Below are 21,283 nucleotides of genomic sequence, written 5' to 3'. Positions count from 1 at the left end.
TCATGCGTCTATAGTGAAACTTGTCAAGCACTCACACCATGTCTGTTAGCAACGATCTCATCTGGCAAGTTATCCGTGAAAACAACCGCTTCTTGGTTAAGCGCTCTGAATTCGGTGGCATCCAATTGAACCGTGAGCCCTTCAACGTCACCGGAAAGAACTCTCAGCGTTACTCTGGTCTTAGCAGCGACCGTGCCGTTGGTATCAACGCTAACAGCCCCCGTGGTGTTGTTATGGTCTCCAAGACCAACCCCAAGAACGCTCAAAAGCCCGCCAAGCTTTACCGCACTGATGTTATTGCTAACAAGTCTTCTCGTAAGACCTACAAGAGCGTTGCTAACCGTGTTGGCAAGACTGGTTACCGTCCTGACCTTGTGAACGTTTCTATTGCTCGTTCTTCTGCTATCCTTGCTTCTCAGCGCCCTAAGAAGAACTCTGCTTAAATGTGGTGTTTTTGTAGAAAATAAAATCTGAGTTCATGCTTATCCATCCCTACGTTTGTATAGTTGTTCTTATGTTACAAAGACGCAGAATAATTGTTTTGCACTTTTAATATCTTAAATGAAAATCCCATTATCATTTCCCATATTCTAAATACGTTTCATTTTTTTCATACACGCACCACCGTACCAATCGCTCGACCATCCCTCTCGCAATTTAAGTAGGATTATTAAACGGGTATGTAGTATGAAATTCTGAATCCCAGTTAATTCGGTTATCTTCCTCTTCATTCCACAGTGGTCCAGCCGTCTGCGGGGGTCTTCTCTGTTGAGTTTCCTGTATTCGAGGTAAGCTTAGCACTGGCCTCCTTCGTAAATCATCATAGCTAAGCAGATCACGATCTGACTCCGGAATCGTGAAGGGTGGCCGGGTCGGAATATTATTGTATAGCATTTGTTGATTTGGTGTATAACTGTTTGATAGTTGCGGTTCCCTAGTATTTGACCTGATAGATGGTGAGCTGTTAGTACGACCCACCACCATTGGAGGCAGTACTAAGTCATTGATAAGCAAATTTGCAGGGTCGCTAGTAGTGGACGTTTGGACTCCTGGCGTATTAGTATGCGCTGAAGACCTTGATGACATGGAAGGGTGATATAAGGCCTGACTGTCATCAACCGGTAAACTCCCTAAACGGTAATCACGTCTGGGAGGAGGAGTGTTGACAGGAGGAAAACTTATCCCTCTAGAACTTTGAAATGATTCTGTCGGACGTTTGCTGGAATATGCATTTCTTCCAGGTGCGTAATTAGGTTCATAGTTACTAAAGGATCTCTGGGAAGTCGATGTAGTGGAGGGAACCGTGGTGGTGCTTGATGGTGTTGATCGTTGAGAAATACCATTCGTAGTATTTTTCGGTAGCAGCAAGTTTTCTGATGAAGTGGATGATGATGCCTGAGCACTTCTCTGAACAGGGCTTGGTGATGCTGGCTTTGAAAAAGACTTATCAGTCTCGTTCTTGGTTGATTTAGGAGGAGACGTTATAGCTACGGGTTCTTCATCATCAGAGATAGTGAGATCAATTACCAAAGATTCTCGTTTCTTCTTATTTGTCGAGCTAGCAGGGGGAGGTGAAGCCTTGCGTTTTGGTGCATTCGAAGGTTCACCAGGATTTGCAGGTGTAGCATTTCGCTCTTCGTCGCTTAGTTCTATAATCTGTTCTTTTGGCAAGTTTTCTTCTTCAGAACTTTCACTTTCTTCATCAAACGTATTCATACTCCAATTTCCAACAGGATCAACAGTAATTGTTTCAGAGTTGCTGGGACTGTTCTCCAAAATATGTTGCATGAACCCATCAACAACCAAATCGGGATAACGAACAAGTATATTACACACAGGACACATCCATGAAGGGGTTTGCTGATTCATTTCTAGAAATGCTCTAGCATCAAAGCACTGAATATGTTTGCAAAAACTAGATCTTACTGGTAGAGAAATTCTAGTAAACGACAGCGGGCATTTTAAAGAAATATCTGTCGAAGTTGCGATGATATCGGTATCTTCATTTTCACTTTTTATACGATCCACAATCTTTTCTTTCGTCTCGATTTTTCGATTTTTGACATCATCGACCAATTGATCAACAGAATACATCTTCACGAGAGAAACAACAGCAGAGTACCTTTTCGTGGCATTCATGTAATATATAACAACATTATTTCCTGGAGGACCAGCATATTTGGTTATATAGTCAGTTATGTCAGCTGGGTTTGTAGTGCCACTTCTTCCTTTCAAGCCACGATAGTTTGCATGTGCGACTTGATTATTGGCACGAAGCTCCATTTGAGGAGTAGGATACTCCATTAAACATTCACCGAAACCAATGGTATCTGTTGGGGTCGAGAAAAAGTACACTCGAAATTCCTTCGGGTTACTTAACAATTTTGAAAGAGCCATCGGTGTCAATTGAAAAGAAAATGATACTGTATTACGGGCACCGACGCATGCTGGTATTGTAAAAGGGGTATTAAACGGTTCCAGTATATCGTAGAATGGAGTTTTCCGGAAACGAATTCGAGAATGGACAACGGGAGCGAACGGCCTAGTATATGATCTATTACCAGGGTTATTTACAGGAGGTGGGACGGCCAAAGTCTGAGGATAAATTTGCGAGAGATTAGATTGTAATGTACAAATAGCACCAGCAATGTCTCCATCAACTGCTTTTTTTAGTGAATTCCACGTGTTCATGTCATTATTAATAGCGATTTTCTCGACAAACTCTTTGATTCGAGCAATAAGTTCAGGTTTTGTGCCTGACAGCCGTAATCCAAATACTCGTAAAATATCCTTTAGCTGGGGTATAATAAGCCCAGATTCTAACCGTTTATATACATGCTAACAAAAAGTTAGTACAGCTAATTCAAATATATAGCGTACACCTACTGGAAGCTCTTGCAAGAAGTCTGCCTGGTTCATTGAGTTTCCGAAATGAAATTGAACTTCCTTGCCATCCACATATGCAACGGTGTAAGTATGAACTCGATAAGATGCTTAAGAAGATTTATATACAGAATTTAGTATAAGAAAGACAAATTCGAACGAATTTCTCGAACTAGTACCTACGTCTGGACGGTGAATATAAGAAAGGCATTCGTCAGTGAAAAGATTTTACCGCATTCATTACTGCTCGTTAAAGTTTCTGGAGAAAGAAGAAAGAGTAGAAATAGGAAACTGGATTCATTATAATAAGTTTTAATGTACATAATAAAGTGATTCTACTTAAAAACCAAAGCTTCTTGAGACCGGAAGGTGGTTCACACTCGTTTCAGTCGTTTTTAGGGAATTGTCCATTGTTCAACTAAGCTGGATGCTTGTTCAAAATGCTGTCTCGAGACCAAATTGCTGGCTAAACTTTTTGCATAGAGACGAGAGCAGTTGATTTCAATAGAAAGTACTTTTTCATTTGTCTGAAGACCACTTCGCCTCGAATGGACATAATTGGATTGAATGAACTCTAACATATCCGTTGGTATGTCGGTAGCGCGGGTCCACAGGTTGAGATAATTCGATAATCCTTCCAAATCGTCTGATGATAGTGATGTCTCGCTTGACATTAACGCCTCGTCGAATTTGCTTGTGTAGACAGCATTTACAGGCAAGATCGACTTTCCATGACTCAGGACAATAATCCTTACATCCGTCTGTATGTTGTAACTACTAAAGGGATAGGCAAACGTAATCTCTTGTTGAGAAAGGAGAAAGGATAAAAATGCGACGTTACGAACGCCTGTATCATTCAAGGTGCCGCTCGAAAGTTCTGTCTCATCTAAAATCAATAACGTTCCTGGTGTCAATTGCAAACGACCGATCGATAGAGTGTCCCCATCACTTCGGGGATATAGTGGCTCCCTGTTTAGTTCATTGATGTCTACTTTTTGTACAACAGTTCTTTTTGTCAAATATTTTAAAAGGCTTATTATCCTTGACGCACGCTCTGGTGTGCAATTCGTCAAGTTTAAATTAAAAGACCCAACAATAAAGCTGTCTGCCCTATGAACGACGTTGGAGAGTAAACAAAGCAGCAACGACTCGGATGCCACATTATCTCCTAATATTTTGTTGAATTGAGTAAGCAGCTTTGACCGTAGATGTTCAGCTTCTTCCTCAGATGGATACGTGATGGAAGAAGGTTGCCTGAAATCTTCAAATGTAATTAAATGAAGAATTGGAAGCCCATCAGAATATTCGCTTGGCTCCTCGTACATACCAAGCATGTCGACAGCTTGACAAACACGAAGTCGAGTTTCCATTCCACCATAGCATTTTACGCAAAAGCCAAAATCTTCCTTTCCCAGTGTTCTATTGGAATACTTCATGATCAGATCTTTATACGGCTCATTCTCTTCTTCTGAATCCAAGGAATCTACTTTGTTGGATTTCAGCTCGCCAGGAATATTAGTTAAAAACAAAGAGTATCGTTCGTCAAGCACCATTTTGTTCTCATCCACATAGGATTCATCTTCACTGCAACTGAGAATGTAGCGACATCCTCGCCAATATTGATCGTTCATTTTGATTGCTCCTGCAAAAAACTCATGTCCAAAGTTTGTATCTTGAATCATTCCTTGTAATCTAAGCAATTGCCCGGATCTTAGCTCGTTAGGATTACAACTGGCAAAATTTGGGATCTAAGCGTTAGTTCCTTCATCCAAACCCAGACTGAAAGGCATAACTTACTTTTTCTAATTCATCTTTATTTAAAAATAAATCGGAAACCGCCTCCTCAATCCCTAAACTGCCTTGAAGATCCGGTTTACCTGGATTTGACAGAGACGCATCTTGAATCTTTTGAAGAAACGATTGTGGGTCTTTTAAAAAAACTTCGGATAATTGGGCTACCATACTCTCCTTGTCCTCTTGCTGAATGGAGAGAAAAAGGGAAACCTATTGGTTTTGTAAAGATATATGTATTGAGATTGTTCATTAATTTGCCGTTGATCCTCAAACCAATTTAGCAGTTTTAAGCTATATGCTAATCTCGCTTATATTTTAAGCTCAGTATACGCGAAATGAAACAAAATAAACCAGTTTTGGGCTTTACATCCATCAAATATCATTAATTGTTCGCTGTTTATAGAAAATACTTAAAAAACGAACGAAACAGATATAAATGTTTCAAAGTTGGTCCTTTGGTGAAGGAATGATCTCCTAATTTACATTTCGCGCATGAGCTCAAGGTAAACAGTATTTCGCTTCAAGTTAATAATGTCTTTCATACAAAGTAGATTCTTTGCTTTTCTCCTTCTTGTTTTACTGCGTTTAAAGTAGGTATTGTATTCCTACTCGATGCTGAGACTTGGACGCGTCCACCCTCCACCGAATACTTGCCCATAGGTAGACAGTGCGCAAAAATGGGTGATTCAGTTATGTCTACTTCTTCAGCAACAAAAAATGCGGTACGATATGAATTACCTTGGTAAGTTTAAACGGGACGAATGCATCGTTTTTTCGCTTTTAATGGTCAACCAAGTCAAATGACGACTTTGTACCAATGCACGATGGCTTAAGATATTCTGATTACAAATAGCTAATGCATAAGGTAAAGGGTTGAGAAGTATAGACCGGTAGTACTTGATGATGTGGTTGGAAATGAAGAAACAGTCGATCGTTTAAAAGTGATAGCTGAAGATGGCAATATGCCTCATCTGATTATTTCGGTATGTTAATCTCTTTTGACTACGACTAATTCGTAAAAGGGAATGCCAGGAATCGGTAAAACTACTTCCATCATCTGCTTGGCAAATATGCTCTTGGGTTCAGCCTGTCGAGAGGGAATACTAGAACTTAATGCATCGGATGAGAGAGGTATAGACGTTGTTAGAAACAAAATAAAAGGATTTGCCCAGAAAAAGGTGATTCTTCCGCCAGGTCGTCACAAAATAATCATCCTCGATGAAGCAGATAGTATGACGGCAGGCGCACAGCAAGCTTTACGAAGAACAATGGAGATTTATAGCAACACGACAAGATTTGCTCTAGCCTGCAATCAATCCAACAAAATTATTGAGCCCATCCAATCTCGTTGTGCTATTTTGAGATACTCGAGGTTAACAGAACAACAAGTCTTGCAGCGTTTGCTTGAAATATGTAAATTGGAAAATGTAACATATACGGATGATGGTATGGCCGCTCTTATTATGACTGCAGAAGGTGATATGCGACAGGCCGTCAACAATTTACAAAGCACAGTGTCGGGCTTCGACTTAGTCAACGGGGAAAATGTCTTTCGGGTGGCAGACCAGCCGTCTCCTGTAGCCATCTATGCGATTCTTCAAGCTTGTCATTCTGGCGACATCGATACGGCTTTGGCAAAGCTGAAAGACGTATGGGGCCTTGGCTACAGTGCAGTGGACATCGTCACAAACATGTTTCGTGTTGTGAAAACAATGAATGAGATACCAGAATTTAGTCGGTTGGAAATGCTTAAGGAAATTGGAACTACGCATATGATTGTTTTGGAAGGAGTACAGACATTGCTTCAATTGAGTGCGCTTGTCTGTCGTCTAGCCAAATCACAAATGAATCAACAGGCATTTGTGATATAATAATTTTTTTCATTACCTTTACAAAAAAAAGAAAATATGGAGGCTAAATACCTATTTAATACCGAAATTTACGAATAAAACATATTCCAGGTAATGACAAAAAGAAAGAGGCCGGTGATTAGTAGAGTATAGTAGATAGTCGTCTGAAAAGTTGTTCCAATTCTTCCGTAAAATACGGGCAATCCCATAAAGTTGCAAAAAGAGTGAATTAGAAATGTAGGCCATAAGCTATGAGTCTGTAGAAATACATACGTGCTATACCATCCAAATAATGTTGTGTAGAAGAATTGCACTAGGAATTGTACCATTGCAATCACATATGCTCCCGGGTAACTCAGCAAAAGTTCGTAGGAATGATGAAAGTGAGCAAACCCGAAGAGAAAGGGCGCCGAGAGGATGGTTTCTTTCCGAGAGTAGTTTGCTCTTTCAAATAAAGGAATCATGGCACAGCGAAACATTACCTCTTCTGATAGAGGCCCCTAATAAGTCAGTATATGATATGCTCGAAAAGAATAAAAGTTATGCTAGTCACGTACAATAACTAGGTTCCGCCAAGTCGCTAAATTCCTAATTTCAAAAAATAGATATTCTATACAGTCCTTGTACAATTTGTCAATGAAGATCGTCTGATATAATGGCCCCAAAAATAGGATTCCTACATGCAACAGGCATTTTACAGTCTGTTTGAAATCGAAAGAAACAAGGGGATTAATATTACATAACCAATTTGTAAAGAAACAAGATAGAAAAGACGCAATGATTACTCCAATGCATCGTGCCAAAACAACATTTGGATTATTACGAACCAAACCAGGCTTTGGTCTTCCTACTGCAAAGATGTATAGGGATCCAATGTACAAACAAGTATAGCAGGTAGAAACAAGGAATGTATGGATCATGAAAATGTATATTTCGATAGACTTGCCGTTCGGCGATGTTTAAGGAAGAGGTACCTTAGTACTAAGAAGAATTGAGCATCTAGTAATGTGTAAAAAAGTAGAAAAGGAAAAATGGAAAGCAATGTTTAGTACTTAAGTACAGCAAATCTAATTTTTGTTTGTTGTCTTCTTAATACACTTGATCGAGGATTATTCGTTACATTATTGACAGACTATGAAAAGAAAAGAAAATCGGTTCATAATACTAAGTGTACTTGATATTCACAATCAGAAATTTCAATGAGAATGAAACTACAAAAATTCCCAAGCAGTCGCTTTCAACCAAAATCCCATAATTATATTTGACAAAAACTAAACGAATGATCCAATGAGAGAGACTAACACATACATATAAAGCCATGCATGCTTTTCCTCAGCAGCATCCCAAAGGAAACATAGGAACTTGTTGCTTACAGGCAACTTAAGCGTCAATCTGCATAGATTGATCCTTGTTCTGAAGCTCCTTATTGAAAGAGTCTGTAACAACATCGCAAAGATCCATCAAATCATCCAATCCCTTCTTGAGTGCTTCAACTGCCGTTGTGCTGGCTACAAAGAGAAAAGGTTAGCTACATTGATAAACCGATCAAGAGAACATCCTGAAAAGATAAGATGTGATAAGTAACGAACCACTTATTTCAGCTTTTTCAATTCAAAGTCCCTTTTCTTTGCTTTTTACTTACGAAGTGTCTGGATTCGAAGATTCATCTTGGCTTCTGAGGGATGAGGGATCGAATAACCACAGAATTCGACCTCAGGACTAAGAAAAAAAAGTCAGTAAGTATTCCATTTGTATTTAATTCCTTACTTTTTCATGATCATATAACGAAGGGAGTTTCCCAAAGTATGATCTTCTTTTAAAATTTGGAATGTGACAGACGTAAAATCTGCAGAATGGCCAGGCAACTAGTAAACTCATTAGTATACCATACGCTTAATACACTTCATTTCATAGACGTAGAAAATTGGAATCAGACACCTTCAATGCTTCTACAGAACCTCACTCACGTACAATTGTGATTTTTTCGCTACCCAACTCCATAGCAACGGAGGTAGGGTCTGTAACATCTGTCATTGCTGCCATTTTTAAGGATGTCTAAATCACAGTGCCGTTTGAAAAGAAATTAGCAATATGCCAAGAATGGGTAAATTACAGGGTTTTTAAATTGTGAACAAGACATTAATGAAGCGAGATGGAACGCACTTTCTAAAAGCCTTTAGTGGTGTTGTTAGCTTTATAAGGCGGTTCGTTTTAGTATACTAATAAACATATAAATGGTTTAAAACAAGAAAAGAGTATTCTACCAAGCAAAGAACCATACGTTGCTAATAGTTGAGGCAAACAGAAAAAATGACTCTTTTTGTTTTAGTTGAGTAAATGAAAGACTATTTTTGGTGTTATAGATCCTCACATTTGATATTACAGAGCTACTTGTAGAACCAAAACAATTCAAATCGAAAGACATTGAAGGATATTTTGAAGAATTTTAGACAATTCATATTTATTAGTAAAATTTTAAGCAAGCCAGATCCCTAAGACATTTCTTTCAATCAAGAAGAAAGCATCATTTTTTGGAAAGCTAAAGGAAAGCAAATGATGGATGGAGCCATTAAAAATTGACAGAGAAAGGAATTGTACAGGAATATAGCTAAGCACTTATCGTTGACTATATATACATTGTTTACAGGGCGATAAATATGCCCGTCGTTCATTTTGTGGTAAACAAAAGTCTCAATAAACATAAATAAATGAATCTAATAAGAAATCCCTTATAGCGCATAGCCGCTCTATAAATATTATTTCGGGATGTTTTCAATTTACCTCTACTACACACCCAACTTCAAACATCAGACGGTCATTGATACGAAGAAATGCGATGTTGTTTTGGAGCAATATTATATATATATATTTCATCTTTTCCTTGATTCCTGTACAGGCTGCATTGCATAGTGAATCAACGTCAATTGTTGATTTACTATCTTCAAGTCCCAACTTCTTTCATTTAATAAGGCATCTACAGCAGGATCATTTTATTCCTTATTTGAATCGAAATAAAGGATTAACATTCTTTGCTCCTTTAAACGAAGCGTTTCGTGGTGATACCGTTGATCCAGTATGGCCGTACCACGTATTGAATACGACGGATTTCAATCGTACAGTCTTCCCTACTGAGCTTAAAGCAGCCGACGGCTTACCAATTGCCTTAAAAGTTACACATAAAGGGGATTCGAATAACCCCTATGACCTCGTAAACGACGTTTACATCGTCAAACCCAACTGGCAAGCCGACAGCGGTATCGTTCAAGTCGTGGATCAACTTCTCACTCTTCCACCTAGTTCGTTGGATATTCTTAGTTCGGAAAGCGAATATAGCATATTTTACCGCTTGTCTTCTGCCTGGGTTGGTGAATATGAATCAACTACCTTGTTTGTTCCTACAACAAGTGTATTCATCAATACGTTTACAAATACAGAGCTAAGCTATATGTACTCAATTTATGCAACTGAAGATGTAAAAACTCTTTTTAATCAGCATTCTGTCATCCATGAAAGAGTGTACGCTGACGACGTTGTTGAGCCCAAGAATTTTACTTTAAGAAATGGAGTTGTCGTGACATTACAATACGACAAGCCCAGTAAAATTTTATATTTTAATGACACTCCTTCCTATAATTTTGATTTAGTCACCCGCAATGGTGCTATACACGTTTTACCAGCTCTCCTAAATCCCGAGGTCATTGTGTTTACACCCGCTAAATACTTGATAGGCTTAGGAGCAACCTGGTTTAGTGAAAAAGTTTCTCAAAAAAGGGAGTATATAGCTGCGGATACATCATCATACAGAGGAATCTTTGCACCTACGAACTGGGCTTTCCGTGAAACCTCTGATATCGATTACCATATAATGGAAAACTTTTATATGCCCAAAGTAAATAAATATTACTTGTCCAAGACGAATTCTAAGAGCCATGATGAACATAGCGCTTTAATAAGAGTTGCTACAGATACGACGGGAGCATTATACGTTAATTTCGACTCGCATTCTATTGATCGGGAGACGATCGGCAACGTAAGTTTGTTTCTTATTGAAAAAGACATTGAGCCCCCAAGACCTTTGCTCTCCCAACTCATTTTATTGGATGAAATTTCTATGAGTGTACGATATCTAGCTGCGCTCGGTCTTGGAGAGGATCCCAATAGTACTTGGTTTTTGGTTGAAAATGATGCTTGGATGAAGCTGGGGCTTGTACGAAAAGCATTAGAGAATAATATGGAAATGATGCAAAATCTGTTTCTTGAGTACGTTTTTCAGGGAAAACATTATTTCGGGTCAAGTGAGGATTCTTGGACTTCTGGTAATTATACGACCATATCTGGTAAAAGTATTATGATTGAAAGTGAGGCTGAGAATACCGATATAATATATATAAATGGTCTTCCGTACGATGTGCAAACGCGTGACATGTTGGTCCAAGAAGGTGTCGTTCACATCTTGAGCAGATTAGTCGTTCCTTTCCCTATATCGCAACGCAGCATGATTATTGCTGGAGGAAGACAAGAATTTTTAAGCTTGCTTGAAAAACAAGGACTATCTGACATGCTGGACCAGGGATTGTTCATTGTGGTTCCTCCTTTATCCGCCTCGGATTTAAAAACAAAGGACTTTTCTTTCGCCGACCGACACATCATTGATACTGGGAAGAAGTCGTTCGTTATCCATGACTCTCTTTTGTCAGTTGATAATGGACCGTGGGTACATATAGAAGAAAGCGGTTTCTCTAGTTGCGGCCATGTCTACTTTGTGCGATCTCCAATCCCTACAAGGCGAGACGCGAGCTGGAAAACTTTTGGAGTTTCTCTGCTTGGATTCTTTACTGCTGCTGTGTTTAGTAGTAGTGGTTACAAAACTTACAAAATTTACCAACAGAAAATGTGGGCGTCAGAAAGAGAGCCTTTGTTGATGCCAGCTAGTCGTGCATCATCTATTCTTCGTCCTGGAAGTCCTGCTCACTCTGTTTAAAACATCCCTTAAGGATCTGTATATTATTTACAATGTTCAGCTAATGATACTAATTGTTTGGGGAATTATGGAACATCTTAATTCCTCGTTTTATAAACAAATTTAATGATAATAACAATTGAAGGATCTTAAATGATTCATGATATGAGAATAACTTAAATATTTGCAACATTAAAAAATACTCCTATGATATGCTTTACTGTATATAATTACAGGTCGATTGACCAATTTACTCTCACTCTACGAAAATGAAAAGTTAGAACGTACAATGGCATTATGGAATATGAAACTCCTTGTGTTTGTCACAGGACGAATCTCACTTGTTATGAGAATAAGTATTCAGTGGAAAAGATGTAAGTAATAACAATTCATAAAATTGTATGTTTGACTTTTAAATTGGATACTTTTGTACTATAGAAGAATAGTAACAGCTTCCAGGGATCTGATTCACTAAGTAAGTTGTATGAACAATTTTATTTAGCTAGATCAGTCAAATCTTCCAATCTGAAGATTTGAGCTTTCCATTAGAGGTATATATATCTTTCTAGGATTAGTCAGCTTCTATATAACCTTAGTTCTAGATTTATAAAATTTTCAATCGCAAAAATGAACATTTAGTTTTGTAATAACGTATTTGATAATACAATACATTTATTGTATCAAGATATTAGTAATATCGTATACCAGTTATGACAGTGTTATACACTTATAATACATTCTTAGCATACGCATCTAGTATATATAGTAGGAATCGACATTAAATCTTCAAATATGTATTAAAGAATGAATAAATACCAACCTTTTTACTGTACGCATTCGAATGTTAATAAATTATTTAAGTTTTCAAACCATTGTTCTTAAATATGAATCCTACCATGATTTTATCCACATCAAACATTAAGAGAAAGTAACAAAATGCTGCGGTAACAAATATTACGCTGACAAAAGTGTAGAGTTTCGCCAGACAACCCTACCCTATACAAAATCAGACAGTCACATAGAACACTTTGACAATTGCCAAATTTTAGGAAACCAAACTTCTCCACAATGGCTGTTGGAAAAAACAAGAGACTCTCCAAAGGCAAGAAGGGAATTAAGAAGCGTGCCGTTGACCCCTTCGCTCGTAAGGACTGGTACGACATTAAGGCTCCTTCCTTCTTCGAGGTCAAGAACGTTGGAAAGACTCTTGTCAACCGCACTGCCGGTCTTAAGAACGCCAATGACGCCCTTAAGGGACGTATCCTTGAAGTTTCCCTTGCAGACTTGCAAAAGGATGAGGAACACGCATTCCGCAAGGTTAAGCTCCGTGTCGAAGACATTCAAGGTAAGAATTGTCTTACCAGCTTCAACGGTTTGAGCATCACTTCCGACAAGTTGCGTTCTCTTGTTCGCAAATGGCAAACCACCATTGAGGCCGACCAAACCATCAAGACTACTGACGGCTACCTTTGCCGTGTTTTCGTTGTCGGTTTCACTCGTCGTCGTGCCAACCAAGTCAAGAAGGCCACCTATGCTCAAACTTCTCAAATCCGCGCTATTCGCCAAAAGATGTTCCAAGTCATCCAAAACCAAACCACCTCTTGCTCCATGAGAGAGCTTGTCCAAAAGCTCATCCCTGAGGTTGTTGGTCGTGAGATTGAGAAGGCTACTAATGGTATCTTCCCTCTCCAAAACGTACTTGTCCGCAAGGTCAAGATCCTCAAGGCTCCTAAGCACGATGCTCAAAGACTTCTTGAACTTCACGGCGGTGAAGGACAAGATGTTGGCACTAAGGTTACCAAGGATGTCACTCCTTTGGAGACTGTATAAACATATCCTATTGAAATCATTGGGGCTGCAAGTTGAAATTTTTATAGAAGAGCTAATGAAAAGAGCGTCTATTATAGAATTCCCTGAGTTTTGTAAAATGTAAGGTAGAGAAAAAATGATCGTAAGATGTATTTGTATATTCAACTAAGAATTTTACATTTCTGTAATATTTGTGTCTTCTATCCAGCAACCAAAATTCTGTATATATAAATATTCTATTTAATTTGAGAGGAGAGTTAAATATGTACGACCAATTTGTGGAGGTTTGTCTAATGTATAGTGGGCATATTTTACTTTAAAAATTCTACTACATGTCCGGTAAATTCTTGGGCTTTTTCATAGTGAACCCAATGACCACAATCCAAGGTTTCCATTCTATAATTTGGAAACATCTTTCTGAACACGGGTAAAGCTTCGTCCGGTACAAAGGTACTGTGTTTGGCTTTAATAACCAACGTCGGTCCCGTATATTGATCAGCATGGCGTTCGTTCACGGAGAATCCTGCTAAATCAGGGAGAGAATTGTAGATAATTTCAAGAGGGATCTGGGATTTGAAAACATTCTCGGGGCTTTTTCTTAAATTAGAGAGTAGGAATGCTCGGACTAAAGTCTCCTTCTCGACTTCCTTTAGCATGCTGTCTGCACTGCTTTGTCTTTTTACGTTCGCTTCATCAATACGCATCAAAGCCTTTATATAAACTTTGGTTTTTTCAGGAAGCTGGGTAAATATAGGGGAATTATCGGCGACGACTAGTTTTTCAACCGTCTCTGGGTATAACAAGGCAGTTGCCATGGCAGTTTTTCCTCCCCTAAACAGAAGTTAGTATATTAATTCATAATGAGCTTTAAATTGAACTTACATAGAGTGACCGATGATAGAAGCCTTTTCAATGCCTTGTGATTTCATGAAATTATGAGTATCGAAAGCTAAAGATTGGTACGACAGAGGGCCAACGCCAGGTGATTCTCCATGGCATCTTTGATCGATGTTGTACACATCTCTGTCTAGTTTAGAAACAAAGTGGCTTGACAAGGATTTCCAATTTTTTCTGGATCCCAGTAGTCCGTGGAGGATGAGAACTGGGGGCTTCTTTGGGGCAGCAGCAGAAAACTTTTCGAAAGCTAGTTGTACAGGTTTAAAGGTCATTTTTCTTCTCTATATTTTCCAGGCCTCGAAGGTAGTGTGCTTTTGACAGGATCGATTGATATCGAATTTATAGAATACTGCAAATCATGATAGAAAATTTCCCCGAAATACAACCTCTTAAAAATACATAAAATATCTTAATTTATATGAACTTTTTACTGTAAGTTTTTTTTCTTTTGATCTAGTGTCCAAATTACGTTGCTAGTGGCAAAAATGAGTATCATCTACATGTAGTCAAGAAATGTTGGTAGTAGTAGAATCAAAATCCATCGAAATTTTTATAAACACAAAATGCATTATCAAAGAAATGATTTGTCATTAATTTATTAAGTGAAAGCCGAAGAAGAACCACGGAGTCGCTTCACTTTCATTACATAGTAACGCGTTTCGCACAGAAGCTGTATAATAAAAGAAGCAAATTATCGGGAAGAGTATAAAGGTCAATGTGGAATTCACCTCCTGTAAAGGTAAAGTTAGTGAAAGAAAAGGAAATAACTATTCGTAAAACATACCTTCAATATCGTTACGAACGTACATGTCTGGAGTCTTGTTTTCATTTACCATTTGTACAACTTGTAAAAGGTCATCTTCTTGTAATTTTTGAAGGCCATCAGCCAGCTTTTCCATATCCACCTAAAGAATTGGGTTAGACACAAAAAAAAGATAAAGAGATGGAAAGAAGCATCGCATCATACAGGTTTTGCCTTTGTTTTTTTCTTTGCAGCACCGGCATCGACTTCAGGTTTTCGCTTGTCCTTTCTTATTTCTTCGGCCTCGGGTGAATAACCAGGAACGGGGCCTGTGAGGGATAAAGCTTTCAGCAAGCCTGGCCGACCAGCAGTAATTGTCTAAAAAAGGAGTTAGTGAAACAAGATCGTAAAAACTAAAAAGTAAGAAAATAAAAAAATAAAAAATACCAAATCAATGTCTTCGTGATAATGCTCTTGTTGGAAGTGCAAGTAGTGAGAAAAGCGGTATTCACCACCTTTGTCCGCATAATAGATGATGATTTCCATTTCGAATTCACCCCAACCTTGTTCTCGAATCATATAAGGAGGCTTACGAACAGCTAAAGCAAATGTTAGTAATCCATTCATTGTCACATATAGAAAAAATCAAGCGATGGTGTTGATTTCAGAAAACATACTCCTTGTGGGATTCTGAAACGTAGGATGTAATTTATAAGTTACACGATCAATAAAACTTGCATCTACTTCTTCTTGCTGAGCGTCTAGGCAAACAAGCTTGATAGCCCATTCTCGCATAGCATAGCTTTGATCATTTAGGACAGCAGCTTCCCCTCCAGGCAAAATATGCTATAAATGAAGGTTAGTAAGAAGAGATATTTGTAGAGAAGGGAGAGAGCACGTTATTCCAAAAAGCAATTTCAATTTTTGCAGCCTCCTCTACCCTTTTTAAACCATGGATGAACCCAATCGTAGAAAGCTACCTACCTGATCAGTAACTAATCGTAACGTTCTCTGAATAGTGGACATGATGAGAAATAAAGATAATCAAAAGGTTTTTGTTTTCTTTCCAAAGTAAAGTATAATATCTAGGAACTGCGTAAGTGAAGCAGAAACAAAGACAGAGTTTTTCTTTTCAGAAACAAGTCTATTCAAAGAATCCAGTAAGGAACTTGGCTTTTCTAAAGGGAGTGTGAATATCCTTTCTTTTATCAAAATGGTAAAGTTAGACCTGAATGCTACGAAGCATGCAACGTCTAAAAACAGCAAAAATGAAAGGCAAATATATTCAAAAGCAAAGTAGATTGCTCTCGTTCACTGTGCGTTTTTTGTCGGTTTATAACGTCGCTGCTGCTACTGCTGCTGCAAGGAATAATTCACCTGGAGCCTGGTTTCTAGGATAGCGATAGAGAACATACTCGCAATGTTTAAATTGGACACTAAAAGGAGAAAGATATAGTTGCAGTAGTCAACAAAAACATATACAGATTTTTGTTTTGTATTCTCGGAAAGCAAGCATGGCTGTAAATAAGAAAGGAAAAAAAGTGAAAAGATTCAAGTGCAATAGGTGAATTCTTACTGATAAAGTTTTTGCAATGTTCTATCCTTCTTATACAAATCCTTAAACACAACTCGTTGCCAAACCGAGAAACAAATAAAGATTCAAATTTTTTTTTATCAAATAGAAAAGAGTGCTTTTCTAAGGATTTGTCATCTTTTTATTATTTCCTCGATTTTCCCATGCAAAATACAGTCGCGTTCCTCTGTTTATTTGGGAAGTCTAGTGATTTACATTATTCCATTTACCGTTTTAAAGATATGTTCATTAGTAAACAAGGACCATGAATCTCATCTATATCAACCGATTTCCTTAGCGCTTTCCCTGAAAATCGTATGCTCTTGTATTTTTTTTTCTTACTTTATTGAAAATTGCTTCTTTTATGAAAAAGGAATCATTATGTAGCAGGACCTTGCAGTACCCCTTACGTATTGATACTTACATGTCACTCCACCACGTATGCATATAAACCGGACGAATTCTTCGTTGGATTCTTCCAACTCAGCTGCATCAGTTTGAAATCAAGAACGGTTTGAAATCTGCTTCCTTCTACGAAAATGAATGTCAACCGACGTGATGAATTGACTTGTTTAGGGATCTTTCCCCTAAAGGATAAAAAGCAATTGGAAGGTACTGTAACACCTATTTTACAACTTCGAACCAAGTTTTTGGTACCTTCCGAAAGGTTCTACGAAGCACTGCTTTTAAATAAAGACATTGTCAATGAAGAAGAGTCGAAAAAGTTGAAGCTTTATTTAGAGCGTTTTAGCCCACAATTAGCCCTTTTTGTGAGAAAAGAACATCCAGAAGAAGGAATTGATTCCTTCATCTTTCGAACAGAAAAATACGAATTTGAAGTTTATTACTTTAAAAGTGATTGTTCCTTAAAATTCAATGGCATTTATGATGTGGATGAGAAACAAAAGCAAAAACAGCGACAAGATGCTATCCAAGGTATGATCACAAATCATCAAGCAGAAAAAAACACTATTTCTCCTACAAGGCTTGAAGAAAAGGCGTATTGGGATCGCTATGATGTGGACCAGCCTTTGGAAAATGAAATAGACAGTGGTTCACACGCGTTGCCTGAACAGAGACGGAACCCAAAGTACGATCGTCTCGGCCTTGACAGCTTAATTGTGGAGCAAACGTCCAGTTTGTGGAAGGTTTGTCGACATAATGGTATGTCCATAGACGAGTTCTTACATTTTATCCGTATCGGTCTTGAGCCATTTCCAAGGAACTCCAATCATGCTTTATCTTTCTTTGGACGTTAAAAAGGATAGGTTTATGAAATTGAAACATATTAATCCAAAGCTCCTTTCCGTTTGTTTCCTTCAGTATGTTGAGGGAATTGATGAAACTCGTTATGCACATACTTTTCTCTCAAATCCGATTATTTTTCTCCATTCACATTTTTAAATTGCCTGAAATATCCTGTTTCTTTTCTATGGACCCTGTCTCCAACATGAAAAGCTAGCTCTTCATCAATGACTCTTGACGACTCTACAATAAGTATTGGTTCATGAATTTGGATGCTTTCCCCATTGGACACCCAATACAGATATTATTTCCATTATAACTTACTATATGTTAAAACTTCTTCAACAATAAATCTATCGAATTTTGAGTTTTCAAACTCTTGTTCCTCGTACCCTGCATCTTGATATCGTATTATGCAAATCACAAAACAATAATTTCATCAAGCTTCAAAATTGTAACGTAGCTCACTAAAGCGATTTGTGCAATGCAAGCCCACCTAAAATAGTTCTTTTCTCGCGTCCACGAAAAGTTTGAACAGTTCTCTCTTACCTCTTTTTTTAGTATGTCTTTAAAGAAAAGAGCTAGAGCGAATTCTGTGGTTCAAGAAAATGATGACAAAATGCCAAAAATGAATGGATTATACGAACCTGCAGCAGAAGCAGCTCCAACTTCACATCTTGCTGAAAGTGGGAAGTGGAAGGAATCAATTGCTCGTGTAGTCCGTTGCGTTGTTTCTATTCGCTTCAGTCAGGTTGCTTCATTTGATACGGATGAATCTGGCACAGGAGAAGCTAGTGCATTCATCGTGGATGCTAAAAATGGTTATATGTTAACCAACCGACACGTTGTGTGTGCAGGTCCCTTTATCGGACATGCAATTCTGGATAATCATGAAGAAGTTGAGGTATACCCTGCTTATCGCGATCCAGTTCATGATTTTGGATTTTTGCGATTCGACCCCAAACGAATTCGTTACATGAACGTGGAACAATTGGAATTGCGTCCCGATTTGGCCAAAGTGGGCGCAGAGATTCGTGTTATTGGTAATGATGCTGCTGAAAAGTTGAGTATTCTAGCTGGTTGGATTTCCCGAGTTGATCGTAATGTTCCCGACTATGGTGAATTAACGTACTGTGACTTCAACACAAACTATATTCAAGCTGCTGCCAACGCAAGCGGTGGCTCAAGCGGAAGTCCCGTTGTAGAAAGGAACGGGAATGTCGTTGCTTTACAAGCAGGTGGTCACATGATTGCAGCTACCGATTACTTTTTACCATTGGACCGCCCATTACGCGCTTTACGATGCCTTCAAAACAAGAAACCTATCACTAGAGGTAGTATTCAAGCCCAGTTTTTGATCAAGCCTTTTGACGAATGCTCTCGCTTAGGATTGGATACAGCAATTGAAGAACAAGTTAGAGGTCTGTTTCCCGGTGCGACAAGCATGTTGGTCGTTGAAACGGTGCTTCCTGAAGGACCTTCTCACAATAAATTACATGAAGGTGATATTCTTCTTCATCTGAATTCAAAATACTTGATTGATCTTATTGAGTTGGAAAGCATTTTAGATGAATCCATCGGTCAAGACATTGTTCTTACCGTTCAACGTGGAAACAACAAAGTGGACGTCACCTGCAGAGTGCAAAGTACTCATGATATTGCTCCTGACAAGTATGTAGAAGTTTGTGGTGCAAAATTCCATAACCTATCCTACCAACTTGCTCGTCAATATGCCTTGCCAGTAAAAGGTGTTTTTATTAGTGAGCCTGCTGGTTCTTTCCGTTTGGAAGGTCCAGAATACTGCTATTTGCTTGAAAGTGTGGCGTATAAACCGGTTCCCGACTTAGATGCCTTCATCAATGTCATGAAGACCATTCCTGACCGTTCGCGTGTTGCTGTTGGCTATCGTTTTATTCACGACAAACACTCTTTGGTTACAGATGTCATTGAAGTCGACCGTCATTGGGCTAAAGCTTTTCGTTTAGCTACTAGAAATGACGAAAGTGGTTTCTGGGACTTCCAAAATCTTGGTGATCCTTTACCTGCAAAACCTAACGTTCCATGCACCACATCTATTCCCAAACTTAATGTGGAGAACTTTGGCCCTACTGCTGACATCAATAATTGCTTTGTTAAAATTACTTGTTATATGCCCATTCATTTGGATGGCTATCGAAAAAGTAGAAAACAAGGAACTGCTCTAGTTTTGGATAAGGAAAATGGTATTGCCGTCACAAGCCGATGCACTGTGCCTTATGCTTTGGGAGATTTGACGATCACGGTTGCCGATTCTATACAAATTCCAGCTGAGGTTTTACATCTTCACCCAACCCAAAACTTAACTTTTATTAAATACGATCCCAAATTGTTAGGTGAAACTCCTATCAAGGCGGCCGAGTTGCGCAACCATTATGTCTCTCAAGGCGATAACGTAAATTTCTTTGGATTCAATTCCAAATCTAGAGTTGTCGCTACAAGGACCTCCGTGACCGACGTTATCACTATGGTTATTCCTCCCAATCCAATGCCACGATTCAGAGCTGTCAATTTCGAGTCAATAACTATTGAATCTGGTCTCGGATCACAATGTGGATCCGGTGTCCTAACAGACGACGAAGGCCAAGTTGTTGCTCTTTGGCTTACCCACTATGGTGAGCAGACAAGCCGCGGTACCGATGTGAAGTATCATCTAGGTTTGGCATCTCCTGTCGTCTTATCAACCCTAAGACGATTACAGGATAATGTTAACCCACATATCAGAATTTTAAATGTAGAATTCCGTGCTATTCAATTAGCTCATGCGAGGAGTATGGGATTATCCGCCGAACGTATACAGCAGATTGAAAGTGCAAACGAAAAGCGCCATCAACTCTTTATGATTACTCATGTTGAGGCAAATACTCCTCGTGTTTTAACTGATGGAGATGTAATTTTAAGCGCTAACGGAAAACCTGTGACGCGTGTTCAGGATATTGAAGCTGAAGATGTTGAAGAAATAGAGATGGACATTCTTCGTGAAGGAAAGGAAGTGAATATTAAGGTACCTACTTTCTCTACCGAAAACTGTGAAACAAATAGGGTGATTATATGCTGGGGTGCTACGATTCAAGCTCCACACAGAGCTGTTCGTCTCCAATGTGAGGGCCTACCGTCTAATGTATTTGTCACAAATCGCAGTAGAGGCTCACCTGCGGATCAGTATGACTTGGGTATTGCTCAATTTATCACTGCCATCAATGGTGTCCCTACTTTAGACCTTGAAAGTTTTGTTCGTGAAGTTCGCAAAGTTCGGGATAATTCGTATGTAAGGGTGAGTACAGTAACGTTTGACAAGGTACCCGTTATTTTGACCATTAAAATGAATGAGCACTATTTCCCTACTCTTGATTTGGTGCGTGACTCTGATGCTGAAGTTGGTTGGCGGGCAGTACAATATGATGCTGGGGTTGAAGAAGATAATCCTTCAATGGGTTTAATCATTGAGGAAGATGTGGATACCAATTCTGCTGCTGCAGACTAAAAAAAAGAGT

At 38.7% G+C, this 21,283-nt stretch overlaps 12 protein-coding genes across 12 annotated transcripts; 6 read left to right on the top strand and 6 right to left on the bottom strand.

Annotated features, from left to right (window-relative positions):
- Positions 1 to 38: 38 nt before the first annotated feature.
- Positions 39 to 443, top strand: rpl44 (60S ribosomal protein L28/L44; the record flags this gene model as incomplete). The annotated part of the gene is made up of 1 exon (XM_056180517.1): positions 39 to 443. One exon carries the CDS (start codon positions 39 to 41, stop codon positions 441 to 443), a length of 405 nt encoding a protein of 134 aa, XP_056036975.1.
- Positions 444 to 657: 214 nt separating this feature from the next.
- Positions 658 to 2,919, bottom strand: pli1 (SUMO E3 ligase Pli1; the record flags this gene model as incomplete). The annotated part of the gene is made up of 2 exons (XM_056180516.1): positions 658 to 2,838; positions 2,887 to 2,919. The coding sequence occupies 2 exons, from the start codon at positions 2,917 to 2,919 to the stop codon at positions 658 to 660; spliced, it is 2,214 nt and encodes a 737-aa protein (XP_056036976.1).
- A 359-nt stretch (positions 2,920 to 3,278) lies between these two features.
- On the bottom strand, positions 3,279 to 4,845 carry mcb1 (MCM binding protein-like protein Mcb1; the record flags this gene model as incomplete). The annotated part of the gene is made up of 2 exons (XM_056180515.1): positions 3,279 to 4,631; positions 4,681 to 4,845. The coding sequence occupies 2 exons, from the start codon at positions 4,843 to 4,845 to the stop codon at positions 3,279 to 3,281; spliced, it is 1,518 nt and encodes a 505-aa protein (XP_056036977.1).
- Positions 4,846 to 5,354: 509 nt separating this feature from the next.
- On the top strand, positions 5,355 to 6,548 carry rfc4 (DNA replication factor C complex subunit Rfc4; the record flags this gene model as incomplete). The annotated part of the gene is made up of 3 exons (XM_056180514.1): positions 5,355 to 5,419; positions 5,549 to 5,660; positions 5,700 to 6,548. 3 exons carry the CDS (start codon positions 5,355 to 5,357, stop codon positions 6,546 to 6,548), a joined length of 1,026 nt encoding a protein of 341 aa, XP_056036978.1.
- A 68-nt stretch (positions 6,549 to 6,616) lies between these two features.
- On the bottom strand, positions 6,617 to 7,447 carry rce1 (CAAX prenyl protease; the record flags this gene model as incomplete). Its single annotated transcript, XM_056180513.1, has 2 exons — positions 6,617 to 7,027; positions 7,085 to 7,447. 2 exons carry the CDS (start codon positions 7,445 to 7,447, stop codon positions 6,617 to 6,619), a joined length of 774 nt encoding a protein of 257 aa, XP_056036979.1.
- A 460-nt stretch (positions 7,448 to 7,907) lies between these two features.
- rpc19 (DNA-directed RNA polymerase I and III subunit Rpc19) lies at positions 7,908 to 8,570 on the bottom strand (the record flags this gene model as incomplete). The annotated part of the gene is made up of 4 exons (XM_056180512.1): positions 7,908 to 8,035; positions 8,170 to 8,246; positions 8,295 to 8,392; positions 8,499 to 8,570. 4 exons carry the CDS (start codon positions 8,568 to 8,570, stop codon positions 7,908 to 7,910), a joined length of 375 nt encoding a protein of 124 aa, XP_056036467.1.
- A 793-nt stretch (positions 8,571 to 9,363) lies between these two features.
- fsc1 (fasciclin domain protein Fsc1) lies at positions 9,364 to 11,508 on the top strand (the record flags this gene model as incomplete). Its single annotated transcript, XM_056180511.1, has 1 exon — positions 9,364 to 11,508. One exon carries the CDS (start codon positions 9,364 to 9,366, stop codon positions 11,506 to 11,508), a length of 2,145 nt encoding a protein of 714 aa, XP_056036466.1.
- A 1,047-nt stretch (positions 11,509 to 12,555) lies between these two features.
- On the top strand, positions 12,556 to 13,317 carry rps102 (40S ribosomal protein S3a; the record flags this gene model as incomplete). The annotated part of the gene is made up of 1 exon (XM_056180510.1): positions 12,556 to 13,317. One exon carries the CDS (start codon positions 12,556 to 12,558, stop codon positions 13,315 to 13,317), a length of 762 nt encoding a protein of 253 aa, XP_056036469.1.
- A 290-nt stretch (positions 13,318 to 13,607) lies between these two features.
- Positions 13,608 to 14,465, bottom strand: SOMG_01716 (mitochondrial hydrolase; the record flags this gene model as incomplete). The annotated part of the gene is made up of 2 exons (XM_056180509.1): positions 13,608 to 14,127; positions 14,179 to 14,465. The coding sequence occupies 2 exons, from the start codon at positions 14,463 to 14,465 to the stop codon at positions 13,608 to 13,610; spliced, it is 807 nt and encodes a 268-aa protein (XP_056036468.1).
- A 370-nt stretch (positions 14,466 to 14,835) lies between these two features.
- Positions 14,836 to 15,961, bottom strand: tfg3 (TFIID, TFIIF, Ino80, SWI/SNF, and NuA4 complex YEATS family subunit Tfg3; the record flags this gene model as incomplete). The annotated part of the gene is made up of 6 exons (XM_056180508.1): positions 14,836 to 14,924; positions 14,978 to 15,098; positions 15,161 to 15,313; positions 15,383 to 15,534; positions 15,613 to 15,781; positions 15,920 to 15,961. 6 exons carry the CDS (start codon positions 15,959 to 15,961, stop codon positions 14,836 to 14,838), a joined length of 726 nt encoding a protein of 241 aa, XP_056036471.1.
- A 1,086-nt stretch (positions 15,962 to 17,047) lies between these two features.
- mug35 (Schizosaccharomyces specific protein Mug35) lies at positions 17,048 to 17,767 on the top strand (the record flags this gene model as incomplete). The annotated part of the gene is made up of 1 exon (XM_056180507.1): positions 17,048 to 17,767. One exon carries the CDS (start codon positions 17,048 to 17,050, stop codon positions 17,765 to 17,767), a length of 720 nt encoding a protein of 239 aa, XP_056036470.1.
- A 548-nt stretch (positions 17,768 to 18,315) lies between these two features.
- On the top strand, positions 18,316 to 21,273 carry htr12 (serine protease, involved in lipid metabolism; the record flags this gene model as incomplete). The annotated part of the gene is made up of 1 exon (XM_056180506.1): positions 18,316 to 21,273. One exon carries the CDS (start codon positions 18,316 to 18,318, stop codon positions 21,271 to 21,273), a length of 2,958 nt encoding a protein of 985 aa, XP_056036473.1.
- Between the last annotated feature and the right edge of the window lie 10 nt (positions 21,274 to 21,283).

This window comes from Schizosaccharomyces osmophilus, chromosome 1, assembly GCF_027921745.1.
Source record: "Schizosaccharomyces osmophilus chromosome 1, complete sequence".
Classification (NCBI taxonomy): Eukaryota; Fungi; Ascomycota; class Schizosaccharomycetes; order Schizosaccharomycetales; family Schizosaccharomycetaceae; genus Schizosaccharomyces; species Schizosaccharomyces osmophilus.
The sequence above is the reverse complement of the archived record's forward strand: the minus strand, read 5'-3'. Positions and strand labels throughout refer to the sequence as shown.